The sequence below is a fragment of the Phalacrocorax carbo genome, chromosome 3, assembly GCF_963921805.1.
Source record: "Phalacrocorax carbo chromosome 3, bPhaCar2.1, whole genome shotgun sequence".
Classification (NCBI taxonomy): domain Eukaryota; kingdom Metazoa; phylum Chordata; class Aves; order Suliformes; family Phalacrocoracidae; genus Phalacrocorax; species Phalacrocorax carbo.
In genome coordinates, this window is record NC_087515.1 from 41,967,160 (window position 1) to 41,985,690 (window position 18,531).

The 18,531-nt window shown below is 37.5% G+C and overlaps 1 protein-coding gene across 4 annotated transcripts in view; it reads right to left on the reverse strand.

The window, feature by feature from the left end:
- Positions 1-18,531, reverse strand: part of EHBP1 (EH domain binding protein 1) — a 224,828-nt gene that overhangs the window by 69,672 nt on the left and 136,625 nt on the right. For all 4 annotated transcript variants that reach the window (XM_064446687.1, XM_064446686.1, XM_064446685.1 and 1 more), the window contains 4 exons: positions 12,639-12,817; positions 11,951-11,999; positions 4,913-5,827; positions 2,807-2,950 (listed from right to left, as the gene is read on the reverse strand). In XM_064446687.1, coding sequence (XP_064302757.1) covers positions 2,807-2,950; positions 4,913-5,827; positions 11,951-11,999; positions 12,639-12,817 — 1,287 coding nt within the window. The remainder of the gene's footprint in view (positions 1-2,806; positions 2,951-4,912; positions 5,828-11,950; positions 12,000-12,638; positions 12,818-18,531) is intronic.

The following is an 18,531-nucleotide window of genomic DNA, read 5'->3' on the forward strand; positions in this document are numbered from 1 at the left end:
TTTTCTCACTTTTACTCTTCTGATTCTCTCCCCCATCCCACTGGGGGGCAGTGAGCGAGCGGCTGCGTGGCGGGCTTGGTTGCCGGCTGGGGTTAAACCACAACAGTACTCATTCAGAACATACACGTGTATGGATATGTATATAACATATGACTATGTTTTATATACTGCTTTATATAATATATATTACAGATCAACTTTATATAATATATGACATATGAATACTATACCAGCCTCCATTAAAGACATCCCCCTTTTACAATGCATGTTTCCCACTGAAATGCATTAGAGGAATATTAGGCTTGGTAAGTGAAGCACTCAGAAGTTAAAGAATGTCGAAATTACAGTAGCTCTACAACCTTGCATTGGTTCTCATTTCATATAGTCTGTAATTGCATAACTCACTCTTTTTTTTCTACAGGATGCTTGCCTTTTTCAGTGGCCATGACTGACATCGTTCAGCGAACGAACAACTGTTCTATATATCACTTTACCGTCATCATTCACTGTCTGCCCTACACCTTGTTTAAAATATGGTAGTTAAATTTTAGTCTGAACACAGAATTATTAATTTATTCCAGAGCATTTCTGTGGCACTCTTCACTATCGTATCAAAGAGTTGCCAAATTACATTTCCTCAACACCCTTCGGAGCTGAGGAGCTTTTGTTATTCTTTTGTTAACAGTCAACTCAAGAGTCACCATTACCTGTTTGCTCAGAGTGCCCAGGATTTCAGAGGAGCCAGGACCATTTGTTCACAGCACAGTTTTCCTTGATTTGGCTACAGCTGGGTGCATTCAAAGCTTCCAGAAATCAGTCCCCAAGAATCTTGGGTTGGCAATCAGACATCAAGGAATCTGCCACCTTGAGTATGTTGGGTTGAAGGTACTTCCCAACATTGTAAAGAGCTTCCAATGGAGGCAGCAAGAAACTTTGGCTCTGCAGAGCAGCCCTAAAAGACTGCCCTTCCTTTTCCTGCAGGCCCCTAATTAATTTTTCAGCTTCTGTAGCAAATGAAATAAGGTCTCATGGGCAGTCCGGCTGCCTGAACCATGCAATCCTGACTCTCACCCTGAAAACTGTCCCCATCTCCTATCCTTCAGCTGGTTTTCATGGCCTAGACAGAGTATTTGTTTTTGTCTAACTTCACATTGCCATCTACCTCCTTTCTGTCTACCCAGGGCACCTCTCCTCTGCATGCTAGTGGGGTGGCTCCTTTTCCTCCTGTTTGGAATTCATCAGCAGGAGTTTGAGTCTAAAAGAGAAAGTTTTGCCTTCCAATACTACGATCTGCATCAGAATGGGCTCTGATCCTTAGGGGAGCAATGGTAAAAGATGCACTTGCTATGTTGTGTCCATACAGACAATTTTTACTGACACCAACTTTTTGGAACCTCAAGGCCCTCTGACAAGATTGTGCTATTAACACAACTTTGATTGTTTTGAACAGATTTTTTCAAGTGATGGAATTTTATTCCCACAAGACATTTTTTAACATGAATAAAAAAATGCTTTAACCTAATACAGAAAAACAGTTGAACACAGGTTTTTTTAAAGTTTTAAAAAAATACCCTGAGGCAGAGGGCTGATGGGGAAAACTTCAACTCAAACAATGAACTATGAGCAAAATTGTAAAACCTTTGAAAATAGGAGCTTGTAATTAAAAAATCTTAGGCAGCTCTAATTACAGTTATCCCTGCCTGAGTAGTTGCCTATAGTATCCCTCTTCTAATACTGTTTGCTTTATGAAAAACTACTTTAAAAAAAAAACCTCAAGTGAAATTTATACTACAATATACTTACCTAGGAAAAACTTAAATACAAAGTAATTAAAAAATTGCTTTTGTATCATTAACTTATCATTATATGATTAAGACTTGTCTGAATATATGAATAGATTTTGAAGAGAAAAGAAGCGTCAGTTTGGGGAGAGAAATGGTTACGAAAAAAGTATAGCATGGAGTCAAGAGAGTTAAGAGAATGAAATGAGACATGTAAATCACTGTCATATTTATTTGATTGTATGATCCCGTTTATGTAAAAAGCAGAATCTGCCCCTCAGGACTAGGCTCTGAAAGATGTGAATCAGTAAAGATTCAAGCCGTTCTCTGTGTTGTTATTTTTCAGTTACATTTACATTCTCAGTTGTCAGTACAGTCTCTAATGTGCAATAGTTAGAAACACAAAACCCACATTGCTAAGGTTTGCATAAAAATGAATTAGCTTTCATCTCCAGAGAGTATGCATCCTTCCAGGTCACCACGGAGGCCACTGGAGGTGCAAACATAGCTGCTTTGACACTGGAGCTCATTCCCCAGCTCCACTTTCCCATCTCACCAGCATAATCAAGTTTGGTGATAAAAAGGAATTGTTCCATCAACTCTTTTACAAGACTGTCACAAGCAGCTTCATTCACTGCAACAACACTTATGAAGAAGCAAGTAGCTGACATCACAGGCAGAGGGAATGCATTTACATTAACTGAAAAAAGAGAAGTAATCAAAAATAGCATAAATTACTTCACTATCATTTAACAAGTAACTTTTGTTTTTCGTCCCATTAGAAACTGCAGTGCCAATCAACGAAGGTCTCTTGGACCTCTGCTTACAGTGAAGTCTAAGGCATATTTCTGCTGGCCATAATAGCAGGAGAAACAGGCTTTAAAAGTGAACTATGGGTACATGGCACATCAGAGCAATTCAACACGGAAAAGAAATATTCTGCAAGGACATGACCCCCACAAAAGCATATGCACATACAGTACATTTTAACTATGTAAACTGCCATTCTGGCCAATATCTCTTACATCATTCAGCTGCTTATTGCGGGCTGGGATGATGGTATTGGTTAGTTGCTTATTCCCTGCCTTTAAAGCTGCATCTCTTCGTGCTTGCTCAAGCAGAACTCTTGCTCGTTCTTTAAGTTCTTCCTGTCTTGACAACATTCGTTGCTTAAAAATAAAAAAATAGAATTAACAGCAAGGCAGCCTCAGGGTACTTAATGTTTATATGGTAGTTAATAGCCAGGAGCCTTCCTGTATAATAAAGGTCAAGAGTCACATGGATTACAGCTTCATGAGGTGACAGAACATTCTATAGAAATGAAAAGTAAGATGATCAAAATATAAAGTTTAAAAAAAGTCATAGGCCTTTATAATGTAAATAAGAGTTCTCTCCCCTCCCCTTAAAACTTAATTTCTAACATTTAATGCCTTTAAACTGCAACTGTGGAAAAAAAATAATTGGCTTTATGGAAGCTATGTTAAATGTGCTATGTGTTTATTTATTTACGTTAATATGTATGCAAATATAACGCTTTGTTGGCTACTTATATGGGTATTGCTCATTTATGACTTAAACTGAACACAAAGAGTCAGGGTACAAGGCACAAAACCTGCAAAAATATCTGCTTCTACTTAATTTATAAATATCCACAAGAAAGTCCCTTCTTCATACACGACTGATTATATTGCAGAGTAGAAATAACAGAAGAAGAGGGGCTTCTGCATAGGCAGCATGAGCAGCTCCCATACATACATTTATACTCCCAAGCATTGACTTCTTAGCCAAGGTCAACTGTGAAGACTCTGGGAAAACGCATCTCTAGGGCTTTACACGGTGTAGAGCTGGGACAGATGTTGCAGGTTGTGCTCCTGCAGCAACCACGTGGAAATTGAAGTAATTGACTCTAACCATCAATTGAGTGTTCAAGGTTAAGATTGAGGCTCACATCTGAGATTTTATTACCACATGCAAACACACGAAAGATTAACAACAGAGAACCGTCTTTAAAGTAATCTCTTCCTTTTTCTTGGCCTGTTACACCTTGCATACGAAATCTTCATAGAGAAGACAACCTGTCTCATCCTGCTCTATTATTCTGTATGGGCCAAATTATTTCTTTCTCATCCAGTACACAAAGATGATGATGATGATGAAAAAAATAATCTTAATAGGACTTCACTAATGAAAGGAAAGAAATCAGTTGGCTATGGAACTAATATTTGGCCACTGTCACCCATCCATGAACTGCTTCTCTTGCCATAAAATGAATCTTTATGGCGCTTACTCAGCAAAAAAATGTAAAAATATTTAAAGCAACCCACACTACCAAAAGATTGGCTATATTCTTTTCTTAACAGAGCTAATGGCACAAAGCTGAACAAAGCCAAAACCCAAGAAATCTCTTCACAGGGGTAAAATTATAAGCATGTTTTGGCATTTTTATAAACAGGGCCAATAACATTTTTAACATATTTTTGTGATTATACTATTTACTGATAATACCCAGCATTTACATAACATTCAACTTTCATCCTCGCAATAAATCTGCAAGGTAGGTGGGCGTATCCTTTTTATCTTTATAGAAAGGAAAATGATATTGTGGTTGAGTAACATGCTCAAAACCACTCAGTGAACAGCATAACAATATTCCGGAGTTTCTGCCTCACCATTGTCGGCTATGCTTACAAGGCCACGTGGTTTCTCAGATAAGATTTGGAAACACATTTGATATATTTTAAAGTATTCAAAACTTCCAATTTTTGTAATATGGATCAATTAATTGATAAGATTTTTTCCAGTTTTTGCTTCAGTATGCAATACTGAGAAGAAAGGTGGCAAAAGCCTTGAAACCGCCTTTGAGCTAGTTGAGAATACAATGTTACTTCCTTTAACTGGAGAGAGATTGGAAAGATTAACAGTGGGACAGTTCCTATAAATGTGTTTTTCATGTAATAGCTCTTTCAGCATCACCAACTTTCAGTCAAAGTATCTACTGCCCAACAATAAAAATACACCGCCCACCTTGCCATTTTTACTGAAGATACAGTGTAAATTACAAACATAGAGAAGGAACTTGAAAAGCATCTCCATCCTGACTCACAGGTGTACACGAAGTTTAAATTTCTTACCTGGGCTGTTTTTGCAGTTTGATCTGCATGATTTAGAGCCATTCTGGCATCACTGTCAGAATCAGATTCTGCTTGCCTCAGAGAAGCATACGGTTTATTTGCAAGATCCATATCCTTATAATAGGAGTATCCAAGCTTAGAAGTAGGAGATAAACTCGGCTTTGTGACAGGTGAGCCAGGATCTGCACTTGTGCTCTCTGTGGATCCTATTCGTCCCAGCTTTTCTTGCTCTGAGAAACCAATGGTACTGTCAGAGCTCTGGTGTCTCTTCTTGTCATTATCTTCACAAGCGACTGTGGGAGACACATCCTCCTTTTGATCACTGACATGTGCCAAGTCACTCAAGTCTAAAGTGTCAGCTATCAGCAATTTCTTCCTTCCCAACGTAGGCTGCACTTGTGTTGTATCTGTACCAATACACTTCCCAACATCTTCAGATGCAGAAGTTCTTCCAGAGCTTTGCTGGGATCTTTGCGGATCTGTGTCACTTCGAGTCCTGCGAGAAGAAGGGGAAGCTGTGCTTGGGCTTAAATGGTCATCAGGAGTCTGATGCTCGCTCTCAGATTCACCAACACCACTGTCATTTACAAATACAGAGTCATCCTGAGAAGCAAAGTCTGCCAAAGCACTGTCTGGTGGATGCAGCTCAGGCTCCCGGTTCAGGTCATTCAGCTCTGCATAGAACTTTTCCTGGTCAACCGAACTGTTTGTGTCCGTTTCATAGTTACCCACTTTATATGTGCTTTTACTACTGTTCTCCTCTATTTGAACCACGTTTAATTCTTGGCCGCAGAAATGTGCCCTTATTTGATAGAGATAGGTCATAACAGTCAGTTTGTCAGGTATTGCTAATAAAACCATGTCAGAAGGTTCCAGCAACCGTGATATTCCTAAACTGGCAAACCCATCATATGCCTTTAAAAACAGACAAAACGAAGATTACAATGCGGCAGCTTCTTACATATCATAATATTCAAGAATGCAAGTGGACGGTGCAGTCAAAATAAGCAAGCCTAAAACATATCCAGTATTACAGTATGGGTTCAACTCTATTATTTATTATCCTTTGGCTTCATTACAGTAGTACAACAGTTACTATTTTTTGTTGCATAATCCAATCTGAACTCATCAATTTTTCCTGATGGCTCCTAGATATCTCCATGAGCATCTTCATAGCAACGCAAATTGAGAGAAAATGACCAGTAAAGATACTAAAATTGATTAGTTTTAAATATTTTAACATACTACCATACTATAATAAAATCCTTGGTTACTCTCTTTCACCAGTAAAAAGATGCTCATGAAACCGCAACTTAAAAGCCTTTCTGTTTGCGCTAAGAAAACCTACCAGTAGCTTAAATGGTTCTTACTCAAGTATCACACAACAAGGAAATAAAGAAAAGTGTAAGAGTTGGACCAGAAAAAAATGCAACTAAGGATTGCTTTTCAAGATAAGGAACAAAGATATAAGAAACACAACACTAATCTATCTTCGGCTTTATCACTGGTGATCAACCTTCTCCCTTCTGCTGGTCATGTAATTGCAGTGATTTGTGTTGATGAAAAACTATGTCCAGACAGAGAAAAAGAACATCACCACAGATTACCTGACACAAAACATGAATCATATTAATCCAGCAAACAGATGCTTTTTACAAATTTATCGTCAACAAAAGTTTTTAATGAGTGAATTTCATTCTCACTTCACTTTAATTTCTAAAAGCTGAACAGTCAGCAAGCCTCCCCCTTTGTGAGGCCACGTTGTCTTCTTTCTGCTAGCCCTTTAAGTGAGTGGGCTTGGTGCATCAGGTTTTTCTAGTTTTGAAGAATTAAAGCCATTTCTCAATTTACAATTAATTATTACTATCCTGGATTAACCCTGGAAGACAATATTGTGTTTCAAGGAAGCCTTTAAAAAGACCTCCTGTCAGTGTAGATGCACTCAGACCTCTCCTCCCCTTGTAATTCTGCAGCTCCTTTTCACCCTCTTCTGAAGGGGTCTAAAATGTTCACAGTTGTCCCTACACTATTTTTAACAAAAACAGATGCTAAATTCAAGACATGGATGAGAGCCTGTCCTTTCACAAGGAAACAATAACACACATCGCTGGCTTCAATTCTACCCCAGTTCTACACCATTTCCTTAATTTATTTAGTTTTAGAAGGGAGAAAGGAAGAAAGAAAAGAGAAATCAATTATGATTTTTTAATCCTCTTGGTTTTCATCCTAGTAAATGTTCATTGGTGAGTTAGAAGGCGGGTCTGGCCTGGCCAGCTCCCAGCAGACCCAGTTATTTTACTTGCTCTGAGAAAATGAGGCACTCTCATTCCCTCTGCAATGTACTGGAGTCATTCCCTACTTGAGGGTCAAATAAATTTTCATTTCGGCCACTTTTCAAACTCTGCTTTTGAGAGCTGGAATTTATCCTCCTGAAATTTTGTATGCTTCCCCTCATGCTCATGTATAACTTGCCAAAGTATTTTTCGTGAAGCAATTTTTATATCTCTGTAACAAATGACTCAGGGAGTTTATGTAGACATAAAAATTATCTGAATTATTTATATTTAAGCCCTTTTGTCTGTCCATGTGCAAAATGATTTGGCCTAAAATCATTGCTGGTCTTTGTGGGGTATCATTTCCTGGGAAGGCTTATTATGAGAGATTGTTATGCCATTTAGAAAAGCAGAGGTGTGCTTAGATACAGGAGTAGCATTGGAAAACATGAATGTTGTATTTGCTGACACAAAGCTCCAGATGGAGCAGAATAGCAGGAAAATGATGGGTGGAAGAGAATGGAAAGAACTCAGATGGTAGAAGAGGGACAGCTATCATTTACATGGATCTTGGGACACAAAGCTGGAGGAGCAGGATCAGGCTGGATAGGGAGGAGAGGGAGACAAGACAGGTAGAACCAAACAGACATGACCAGCACAGAGAAAGGAGAGTTAAAGGAGAGCAGTGCAGGGATTTGGATGGGCAGCCTAAGCCATGGCAGGTACTGGGAATGATGAATGCTCATACACCAGCAGAAAACAGTCTGGGTATGAAAGCATAGCAAGTCAGCTGTGTTGTCCTGTGGGCCAAAGGCAACACCAGGATTTGTTGCTTGATTAAGTGGGTCAGTGCTGATTTAGTGGCATAAATAACCTGTTACCCCACACTGAAGGTAACGGGAGTTACCATCTGAAGAATGAAAGGACCTAAGGACGGGCTTAGCAGTCTATGGCAAAGTCCATAGACATGACTTGACCTGAACTCCTTTATACTTTTAATTTCTTATTTATATGCTAATAAAACTAAACCCTAGGAATATCTCCCAGGGTCTTGTAACATGGAGGTGGGGACAGTGTTTCAGAGTTGTTAGGAAAGGCACTTGCTTAGAATGCATAACACTACAGCAGGATTGACTCTGGAACAACAGATATTCCTGATACAGCTGCAATCACTTTTTACTGTCTGCTCACTTCTTCTAGTGATGCTTGGGACTAAACACAATAATTTTCCAATGATGCCAGATAGTTATTTCCTATATCCTCTCCTTCTCATTCTGGACAATACATATTGTCTCTTCTCTACTTTTAAAGTACACTAGATATCTAGATTGGCACACAAACGTTTTACAGCCATTAACAGTTTTAAACATAGCAATTCTATGTTCTGTGTATGCCCATATAGCAGTGTGTGATGGGTTCTCCTTCAGCGTTAGAAAACCTGGGAGCTTCTTGATATTCCAGTGTATTTATAAATGCCTAGTGTTTCTAACTAGTCATAACCTAATTACAAATATGGTATTAACAGTTTATTTTCCAAGTCAAATTCCTTTTTGTTAAACAGAGGCATAACTAAGCCTTGATTTTGCAAATGTTTATATGCATGTCTAACTATGCTCCTGCATGATCCTACCAAGGTCAACACGCAGCTCCTACACACACACTTCAATATGTACTTATGATTTTGTGGAATCAAATAGCAGAATCAAGCATGAACGCCTGTTACAGAAATATGGCTGCAAGCTTAAAGGTAAGGAATTTTTTCCATTTTGCCTCAATGCTATCCCTGTAATTCTGAATTCTTCTGTTTCAACTGTGTATTTTTAAATGATTCCTTCCTTGCAAAATGCAACATTTCGTCAAGACAATCACTCGAGTTCAAATGTATTGAGGAATTTAGTAGAAATGGTCAAAAAATGGAAAAAAGAAAGGCATCAGAAAAATTGAAAGTGCCAATTGAACATCCAGAAGATGTATTACTATTTCCACACAATAATCCCTCAAATGCAACAAGCTTCTCTAAACAATAAGGTAATTAAAAACAGAAGTTCATTAGTAGAACCATACTGTTGTGCCCTTCCACTTCTCGCCCTTTCGTCTCCTCCAAACTCCAGCCAAGTGTAGTTTAGTAGCTTACATTTTTAAAGTGCAGGACATGTTATTAGCAATATGAAAAATTTCTGTTCTTGATAAGGGACTATACTGCCAGTATGCTGTAATTTTTAACACATTTTTCATTAATATTTACTAATAATTAAATGGATGTAGTAAATAATATTAGTTGGTTAATGTTATTGGGAAGGCTACACGGATAGTTCAACATATATAATATTTAAGTAGAACCACATCTCTCTGGATCAGCTGGGAAGGTATCCCTGCAATGTTTTTAAATTTCTCAGAGAGAATCCTGGTTTCTCTTGTGTTCCTCACAGAAATTTGAATTTGCAATGAGCACAATGCACCAAAAATACATCTGAATTCTGGCTGATGCTAATGTAATCTGGAGTAGTTGTTTGGGGTTTTTGTTTTTCTGTTTGTTTTTTAGAGATACAATTATATTGCGGAAATTACAATACAGACACACACGTATGTATGTTTAGGACACTAAACTTATTTAGCAATCTCCTGATGAAGTTTTTCCTTTTTTAATTTACTGACAAGCTGATTGACAGATATCAATTAGGATCCATCAGCACAAGCACCAGAGGCAGCATTCCAACCATTTCCCAACTATGTAACACACTGACATATTGGCCAAGATCAGATGTCACAGATAAATGCCCTTTTTTATTCAGCATCAGTGGCAGCATCATTTTGGCAAATGAGTGGTGTGCGTTATAAAGAAACTCCGATGATGTGCTTTTTGTAACAGTGCATTTCAATGTGTAACTATACACAGCGATTGCACTGAAAGAATCGTCTCTTAAGATTTCATCTTTTTTTATTAAAATACAAACAAGGTCACACACTTCTAAAAGATATACTCTTATGGGTTAATCTTTAGTATTTGGTCAGTCACCTCTTACCTCCTTTCCTTGGGGGGGGGGGGGGGGGAGGGGAAGAGACACTTCAGACAAAGAAAATTGTCCTATTCATCCATAGATGTTATTTTAATTGGTTAGGAGGAATCATTGTCAAATGTGTTACATATCTGCATGGAATTTATAGGCAGCCATTGTCGCCAGTGCTGCATTCACTCCAACCAAGGGCACGTGGGGTTATCAGGCAGAACTGTGTGAGACCAGGAAATAAATCTGCAGGAAGCAACTGAGATACTCAATGTAGCTGTCAGGCGAAGACTTGCAAAGTGATGAAAGAAAAAAATTGCACCATAACAACAATCATTACTTCTTCAATCCTGGGAACTATATCCCGTTAGAGAGATGGGCTAAAAAGTTCACCATTTGCCATCACAGTTTCATAAAGCAAAGATGACTGATGATACCGCTAACATTTGTAAAAAAAGAAAGAATAGATTATTAATTAAAATCTGGCTTAATTAGCCCAGACACTCAAGGAAACTTGAAGTACAAAAACATATGGTCACAGAAAACACTGTGATGTGACGGATAATCCACTTAGGTGATCGTAAGAAGCTGTATTATTATGAAAAAGATATCATTGGCCAAATTGCTCGTTAGATAACAGCAGCTCAGAGATACTTCATTATTTATAATACTTCAGTACTATTTTAAAGACAAGTAACTCCCTGGCTAACACAATAAGTTTGCAGGCACATTAAAATATAATCAACCCTAAACACAAATTAATTTTAATAGAGTGCTTTCAGAAATTCCCCAGATCTACAGTCTCATACTCTTCAGTTATATTTGCTATATAATATTGAACTGAATTAATTTATTCAAAGTATATTTTTATACCTTCACCCCAATTCAATGCAGTGTTTTTAAAGTGGTATAAAAATAAAATCACAGCATTGAGAAGGCACATACTTAGAGACAATTTTCAGATGATCTTCAGGAACAATTTTGTTATCAGTGACTCACATGAAAATTATAATTTCTAAACATGTCCCTAGGGCTCAACTGAAGTCTGTAATGTGTCTAAAACAGTGAGCAGAAATAAAAAGTCTTCTGGTGATTCCCAAACCAAGTTCCTGTATCTTCCAGAGAAACTTTTTACATCTTTGCATCACAAAGGTACAAAGAGTGGTTTAAAACAACTGTTCAGCACAATGCTATTAACTATTTTGCTAGTATTTTGGTTTATTTGCAAAGTATTGTCTCAACAGTTTTTATCCTAAACTTTCCATGTTGTAGCCACTATTTCACTCAGCTGTGCAATATAAAAATAGGTGTAAAATTTCATCTTTAAAATCAGAAAAATCACCATCAAAGCAATATCAACTGAGACCAATGTACAGAGCCCATTAAGGCAACAGAAAGAAAGTCTTGCGTATGACAAACCAAGAGCAGTTACGCTTTTCATTTTTTTTAATTACGTGGCTGATTCGAAAAATGAGAGGAGTGATCACAGAAGGCTGGCCAGCCCTTTCCTCCGCATTGACACTTAATGTAGGCCATACAGATATTAAACCCTAATGCCAGCCTTGCACTTGTTGTGAATGTTAAAGACCACAACGAACTAGAGTCAATAATGCATCTGATTTGAACTGCAGGAGGTTGAATACCTTCTGTGAGCCGCAGTTACGACCTTACAAAACAACCGCACTTTCCCAAAATTAATAAAAACCTGCAGTGAAGCCAAAATTGAAGCTATGTCTTTTTTTTCTCCTGGCAGTTCTTACCTTTTTGTTGTTCTCTTTAATATCCTGAGGATTCAGGAACTTGTAGTCACTGAGGGGGAAAATGGCACAGTGGGTATGTACAGTATTTGATAAAAGCAGCAGTTTTAAAACAAACTCAAACTAAAAATTTGACATACAATAATATCATACAGTAACTAGCAATTTCACAGCAATTCAATCAACAAAGCTAATAGTGTGGAAAATTAAAGGAATAAATAAATAAATAAACAAACAAACACCGATTACATGTTTCATTGCCTGAAGCTTTCCATCTAAAAAAGAAGTTAAGGCAGGGACTAGAGGCCGGGCTTGACAACCAAATTTACCAGGAGGTAATCCGTCCTTGTCAGTGTGCAGAGCTACAGGCTTATTCCTCTCATCTCATTTCAACACCGGCACAATTTTCATAATAATCTTGAAGTCAGTTCTTTGTATAAGATTAAGAAGAAGAAAAACAAATCACAGAGAGGAGAGAAACATTTGTTTATCCAGCAAGGGAGAGCAAAGAGGTAATAAAGTTTGAGCATTCATAAATCTGTTTTCTTGGAAAGAACAGTTTCCTGCTTGAAAGAAAAGGGTGAAAACAGTTTAACACCTGAAACAAACAGGGATTTGATTTTTACTTGAACTTAAATGTTGCATATTTCTACGAGAGTTAGCTTACGCAGACAGAGAGTATACAACTTACATTAGGTCTGGTCTAAAGTGATGTAATATTGCACAAAAGGATAAACCATTTCTCCACGATGTAGTAAAATTGGTGATTTTCACTCCCCTATAGTTTTTTGTAACTTCTTTGCACCACACAAGCAATGACTGACTAGCATTTGGCTTTCTCCCCAAAACAGGACTTGGTGTTGGGCTTGGCTGCAAAAAAAAAAAAAGAAAAAAAAAGAAAAAAAAAAGAAAAAAGAGAAGATAAAAGAATTTAATGGAAGATGAGAATTAACATTAATTGACATAACTAGATGATCTGTATCCTTTGATGTGAGTTTAGGTTCTTCACAGCTGTCAGTTTACAATGACTGTAACTTGCAAAAGACACAAATCGCAAGTTATTATCTCCAGTCGTCGCCCTTGGCACTTGTCTCCAAAGGATGTAGATATACAGGATTCCAGATCTACATAGGAGAACGGGCCAAGAATTGTACCAGTGGAAACACCATGCTGAAATACTTTAAGCATAGTCATGCACAGCCTGTCATACACACCCTTGAAAAGATTTCCCAAAATGCAGCCATGGAAAAACATCTCCACAAGCCCTTTCACTTTTAATGGAGGTAACACTGCAACTAGATCAAAAGCCAGGCATAGCAGGGGCAGAGTTTACCACAAGTTGTGAGCTACCATTGCAGCATGGGGATCAAAGTCGCTGCATCTGCGACATGATTAATGCATTCCTCTCATATATGCTCCAGCGTTAAGTTTTTGGCTGCACTCTTCCTATTTAAGCACATGGTTTCATAAAGGTAATTACAGCACAGTGTTTCTAAACAGCCACTTCCAACCATACCCAAAAAGCTTCCTCTTCCAGGCTTTAGTTGTCCTATGTGGAAAGGGAATTTCAGCTGTAAATCATTATCAGAGGGTGGGTTTCTAACAAGTATCATTGGCTAATAATGACCATTTCCCAAAACGGTAGTTTGACACTTTTAGTAATTTAGTAATGTTTTTGTTAGCACAAACCAAGAATTAAAATGGAATAAAATACTTCAAGCATTTGGCATTTGTCAGACTGTGCTGTTTCTCAAATTTAGCAGACAATGTACTGATTGCAGCTGATGTTTTCAAGGTATATGCACTCATTTCACTACAAAAATATTCACTTAAAAAACTTCTTAGATGTAATTAAACAGACAGAATTTGACTGACATAAATCCAAAGTCTGAATTATAGGGAAAGAACTGAGCCCGCTTATTTTTTCCATATAATATAATTAAAAGCATATATACACAACAATCACACTGTTTATGCACCTTACAGCCAGAGAGTTCCCAAATTAAGATAAAAATAGAGCAAGGAATTTACTATATCACAGCCACTTAAGTTTAACAAGTAAATCCTTTCGGCCATATTACCTATTTGCGAAAGACCAACGATGCCCCCACTTGACTGAAGTATGTCAGTGCTAAGCAATTAGCTGCTAGGTACCAACTGATTTATGTTTTCACTGCTTCTGGGGAAGAAAACATATGGAACCAGGAAAGTAATCTTTCATTTACCGTGACAGCCAGCCCTGAAAAGTTGTTTTATAAACACACCTACCTCATCATCAGAGAGTAGCACTGCCAACTCATTTAGAAAATGCAAAAAGCATACCTTGCTGAGATTTTTAAAAATACTGTTATCATACGTAGAAAACAACTTGTTAAAAAGAGTGGTTTTTTTAATCCTGTCAACCATTCAAATCAGCATGAACAAATCCATTAATGATGAAACAAATATGTCTAAATACACTGAATGAACATCTTAACAGGGATATACAAAATAAGGAAGAAAAGCAGCAATAAATTATAAACTTTCTGCGCCATGCATCAGATTTTAAGCAGAGAAACAAATATTGCTCAGGAGCTGCCAGACAGTTATTCCAAATTCAGAGTGATGTAACTAAGATCAGGTTTTTCTCCTGTTTTTTTACAACTTTAATCAAAAACTAATAACTAACCAATGACCCCACACTTAAAGCACTGCATTACTTAAAATATATTTGCTATCTAAATTATATATATGGAAATAACACTGCTGGGAGAAAATAATTAAAATAGCACTATCAAGATGTGGAAAAATGATATTTTAACAAATTTTTAAAGCACAGAGCTACTTCTTCAAACCATAGAGCACTACTTACCAGACAAATTAAATGCCAACTATAAAGTCTTAACACTTGCTGCTGAAACTCTCTACAGAAATGTTAAATGTTCCAGTCACAACCTAAATACTTTCCAGTGAACTCTAAAATGGCCTTAAGGCAATATTACCATTCAAATGCCTTAATTACACATCTAACAAACTGAAGATGTAACTGATTTTAAAACTAGGTTTTACAAAAATACATCCAAAGCTATTAAATCAATAGATTTAGCAGAATTTTGCATTTTATTTACAAATTATCCATTTTTTTAAATCCAGGTTAGAACCCATTGAAAATCTATACTTAAGTTGGAGCTTTTTTCCCCATGTTTGTCCTTCCATTTACTTTAAGTTTTCTAAAGGTATTTTATCCAGAATATGCAAGATTTAGGAAGTACATAATGTACTTATACAGCTTTCTCTATCTGACAAAGCAGAAGGTATGTATGGCTTTCTTTCCGGACTCAGTACTCCCAAGTTTTTTGGATAAAGGTGAAGTTAATATTATGATAATGTTATACTCTTATTCACCAACTGAGTCAAACCTTTTGTTATTTAATCTATGATAAAAGCACATAACTCAAGACACGCTGGAGATGTATGAGTAATGGCAGAATTTTGCAGGAGCACTGGGCATCCATTCAGGAGGGTTAACAAATGCTAGTTTTGATTTTTTTTTTACAAAGCATCATTATGAAAAACATTTTCTTTCAATGGCTGTAGGTTATTACAGGTTCAGCAAAAGCACTATTACTACTAAATGCCTACTTCTATCATATATTTGCTCTGCAAGATTTGTAGGAGCTCATCAAAAGAATTGAAAAGTTTATTAGCTTTTTCTTACATAATTCTTTTAAGCACTGACTACACCATTCTTCTAAACCACACGGCAGTTGTGACTTGACTTTTCAAATTCAAAAGCCAAAGTCCCTGAGAACTCATTTGGAAATGCTACTAAAAAGCACAAGCTACCCACAACAGATTACCAGATCTGCTTGCTGATCAACAGGTTACTGAATCCAATGCAACTGATTTTTATCCAGCTGCGGATTAAATGCACAGCAAGTGCAGAGGTTCCAGAGCTGGTCCCTCACATGCTAGCTCAGATCTATCTGCAGCATCACGTGGGTGGATTTCTTAGCTGGAGTCAGCACTAACTTCAGGATGTCTTCGTTTCACAGTCAACTGAAGCGCTTAAGTCTTTTGACTTTATTCTTCTTTTACATGTTCTGGAAGCTTACTTAACACATTTTATAGTGTATGCATTTTTCCTCTTGGGAGATTATCCCATCAGACCATTACGCTACATTAACAAGAGGACAATAGCTTTAAATATTAGGCTGCATTCCTACATTTCAAAATATTTAAATAGTTGTTTTGCTGCTTCCAGGAACAGAGCACCAGGTGCACTGATGGTTTGCAAAGTGAGGGTTGAGCTGCATCTCTGACACACATAGGCCAGCGCTCAGGAGAAGAAAATCTGGTGACAGGAACATGAGGTTTGAACCAAGCCCTCGTATGAGACACAGGGATCAGCTCCATCTGAGCAGCTCTAAAAGCTTGTTGACAGGCTGCATGGGGGTAGAGGACTTTAAAGAGAGCAAGAGGCAGTGTTGAAGGCTGGAAGAGAAAGATGCTGAGAGGAGTATGGAAGAAGAAGTACATAACAGCTATAGGAATCTGGGTGGAAGACTTAACGTGGTTTGAGTTTTATATTAATGAACACAACTTCCCAAAGTGGAAAGGAGTTGAGAGAACAACACAAGAAGGGTAATTAACTGCAGAAGGAGAGGAAGCTAAGATTGAGATAGGGCTGAAAGTCAGAATAGGGAAGACCTACAAACAATCAACAAACAAGTTCTGTTCCTCAAGAAGCAAGTATAGGCAATTGTCTCTTTCTTATTTGCTTGACTAAAATAAAAGGGATTTTCCCTTACTCCATGAAAACTACAGTGCTGTCTAGGCTCACTGCAAACTGTGAAACCATTAAAATGCAAGATAAGGTAAATGAGAGATACACACAAGTAGGTGAGACAAAATGGGCAGCATGTGGCTGGATGCAGAAAAAGTTTGGAAAACTGAGCTGAACTGAGCAGTCTGAAGAATGGTGTAAAGGTGCAATATGAACAAGACACCCAAATACAATTCAGTCAAATAGATAATTTTATATCATCAAGATACTACTCTAGAATTTTATTTTTTAAACAACATAGGGCTCTACCCATAGGAATTCCTTAGCTCAGGAGTATTCTAAATTGAATATGGCTCATTTAATAGAATTTATGCCTTTGGCAAGGTCTGTATGTGTCCAACGTGCATCCAATTTTGTTTACTCTGGGCATAAGTCAAAAGCTGATTGTTAACTAGTACCAGGATTGAAATAAATAGAATATGGACATTGATTCTGCAAAGATAGAATAAAACTGCTTTCTGTTTTATTCCAAAGATGGAAAAAAAAATCCTCATGACCCAGCTGTGCTGAGATGTTCTTTATTAGGCTTTATTAGGTTTATTAACCTTTATTACGTTGTTTTTTAAGTAGCAGGTCACCATAACATTACGATGGCTTCAGTGACACAACAAAACCCAAGTGGCATTGCTCTTTGCTTCTGGTAAGGGAAATGCACGCATGTATTAGAAAATATACATTTCCCCCTCCCCCCCCAAAACAAAAGTTAGGAGTTCTGCTATCCTCTTACTCTGATAGACAAAGTTACCCATGTAGGAGTGCATTCTTTAATGTTGTTGCTCTTTATTTACATGGCATGGTGCATGATTACGCAAAATGTCTCTAGTCCCTGTTGCCCCTAAAAATGAGGGAGATCTCAAAATTCAGCTGCCTGGTACAAGTTATAAATTCATTGAATTTGTTTTCTATATATGATTAATAACAACTATTTTAGTAACCTCTGGGTTTCTCAAGCATCAAACATCTTAAAACTTTGCTTTCCTCACTCTTCTGATTGTGCCTACAGCTAATGTGGATATGCAACAAAACATAAACTTTTATCTTAAAAGGGTTAGGCATAAGCTTTTAATTGCTTATCATTTTACAGGTTTGATTTTGCACAACCAAACCAGTCCATGTTCAATCACAACCTTAACATTTAGACATCTGCCCAAGCTGACTTGATGCTCTCATGTTTGAACCTAGCAAGGTGAGGAAGAAGGTGGAATCCTTGGGACATGCCTCAAGTTAGCTGTTGGTCAAGTAGGTGAAATTATTTCATCCTAGAAGGTTTTCAGTTACCTGTTACATATCTTGGTGGCCATAAGGCTGGAAAGAGCTTCTCCAAACTACGACTGAGAAAGGAAAGCAGCTAGAGTATGTACTTGCATACCTAAAAGGATATGGAACAAAGATAACTTTCTAGACAACACAAATGGTGGACCTTCTCAATCTGGAAAGAAAAAGGAAGTGATCAAAACCTCCTGGATATTCTGCTCTTCTCCTCTGCAGTTTTCCAAATCATGCCCATTTGCAAAAGGTACCTGTTTGCTCACAGCTCTGAGGAGAGGAGTGACATGCTAAGGAACGGAACAATGTCTTGCGAGGTTTAATCCACCCTGATTTGCCTCTGAAAATAATTGGGGGAGGGGGGAGGTTAGTATTTTCAACATGTTTTCACTTTATTAGTTGGAGGTGGACAGCCAATGTGGTCCCATGTCATAAGGTCTTATGATGCTGTGTTTAACTGAATACTTTGGACTCAAGGGAGAACTGATGAAGA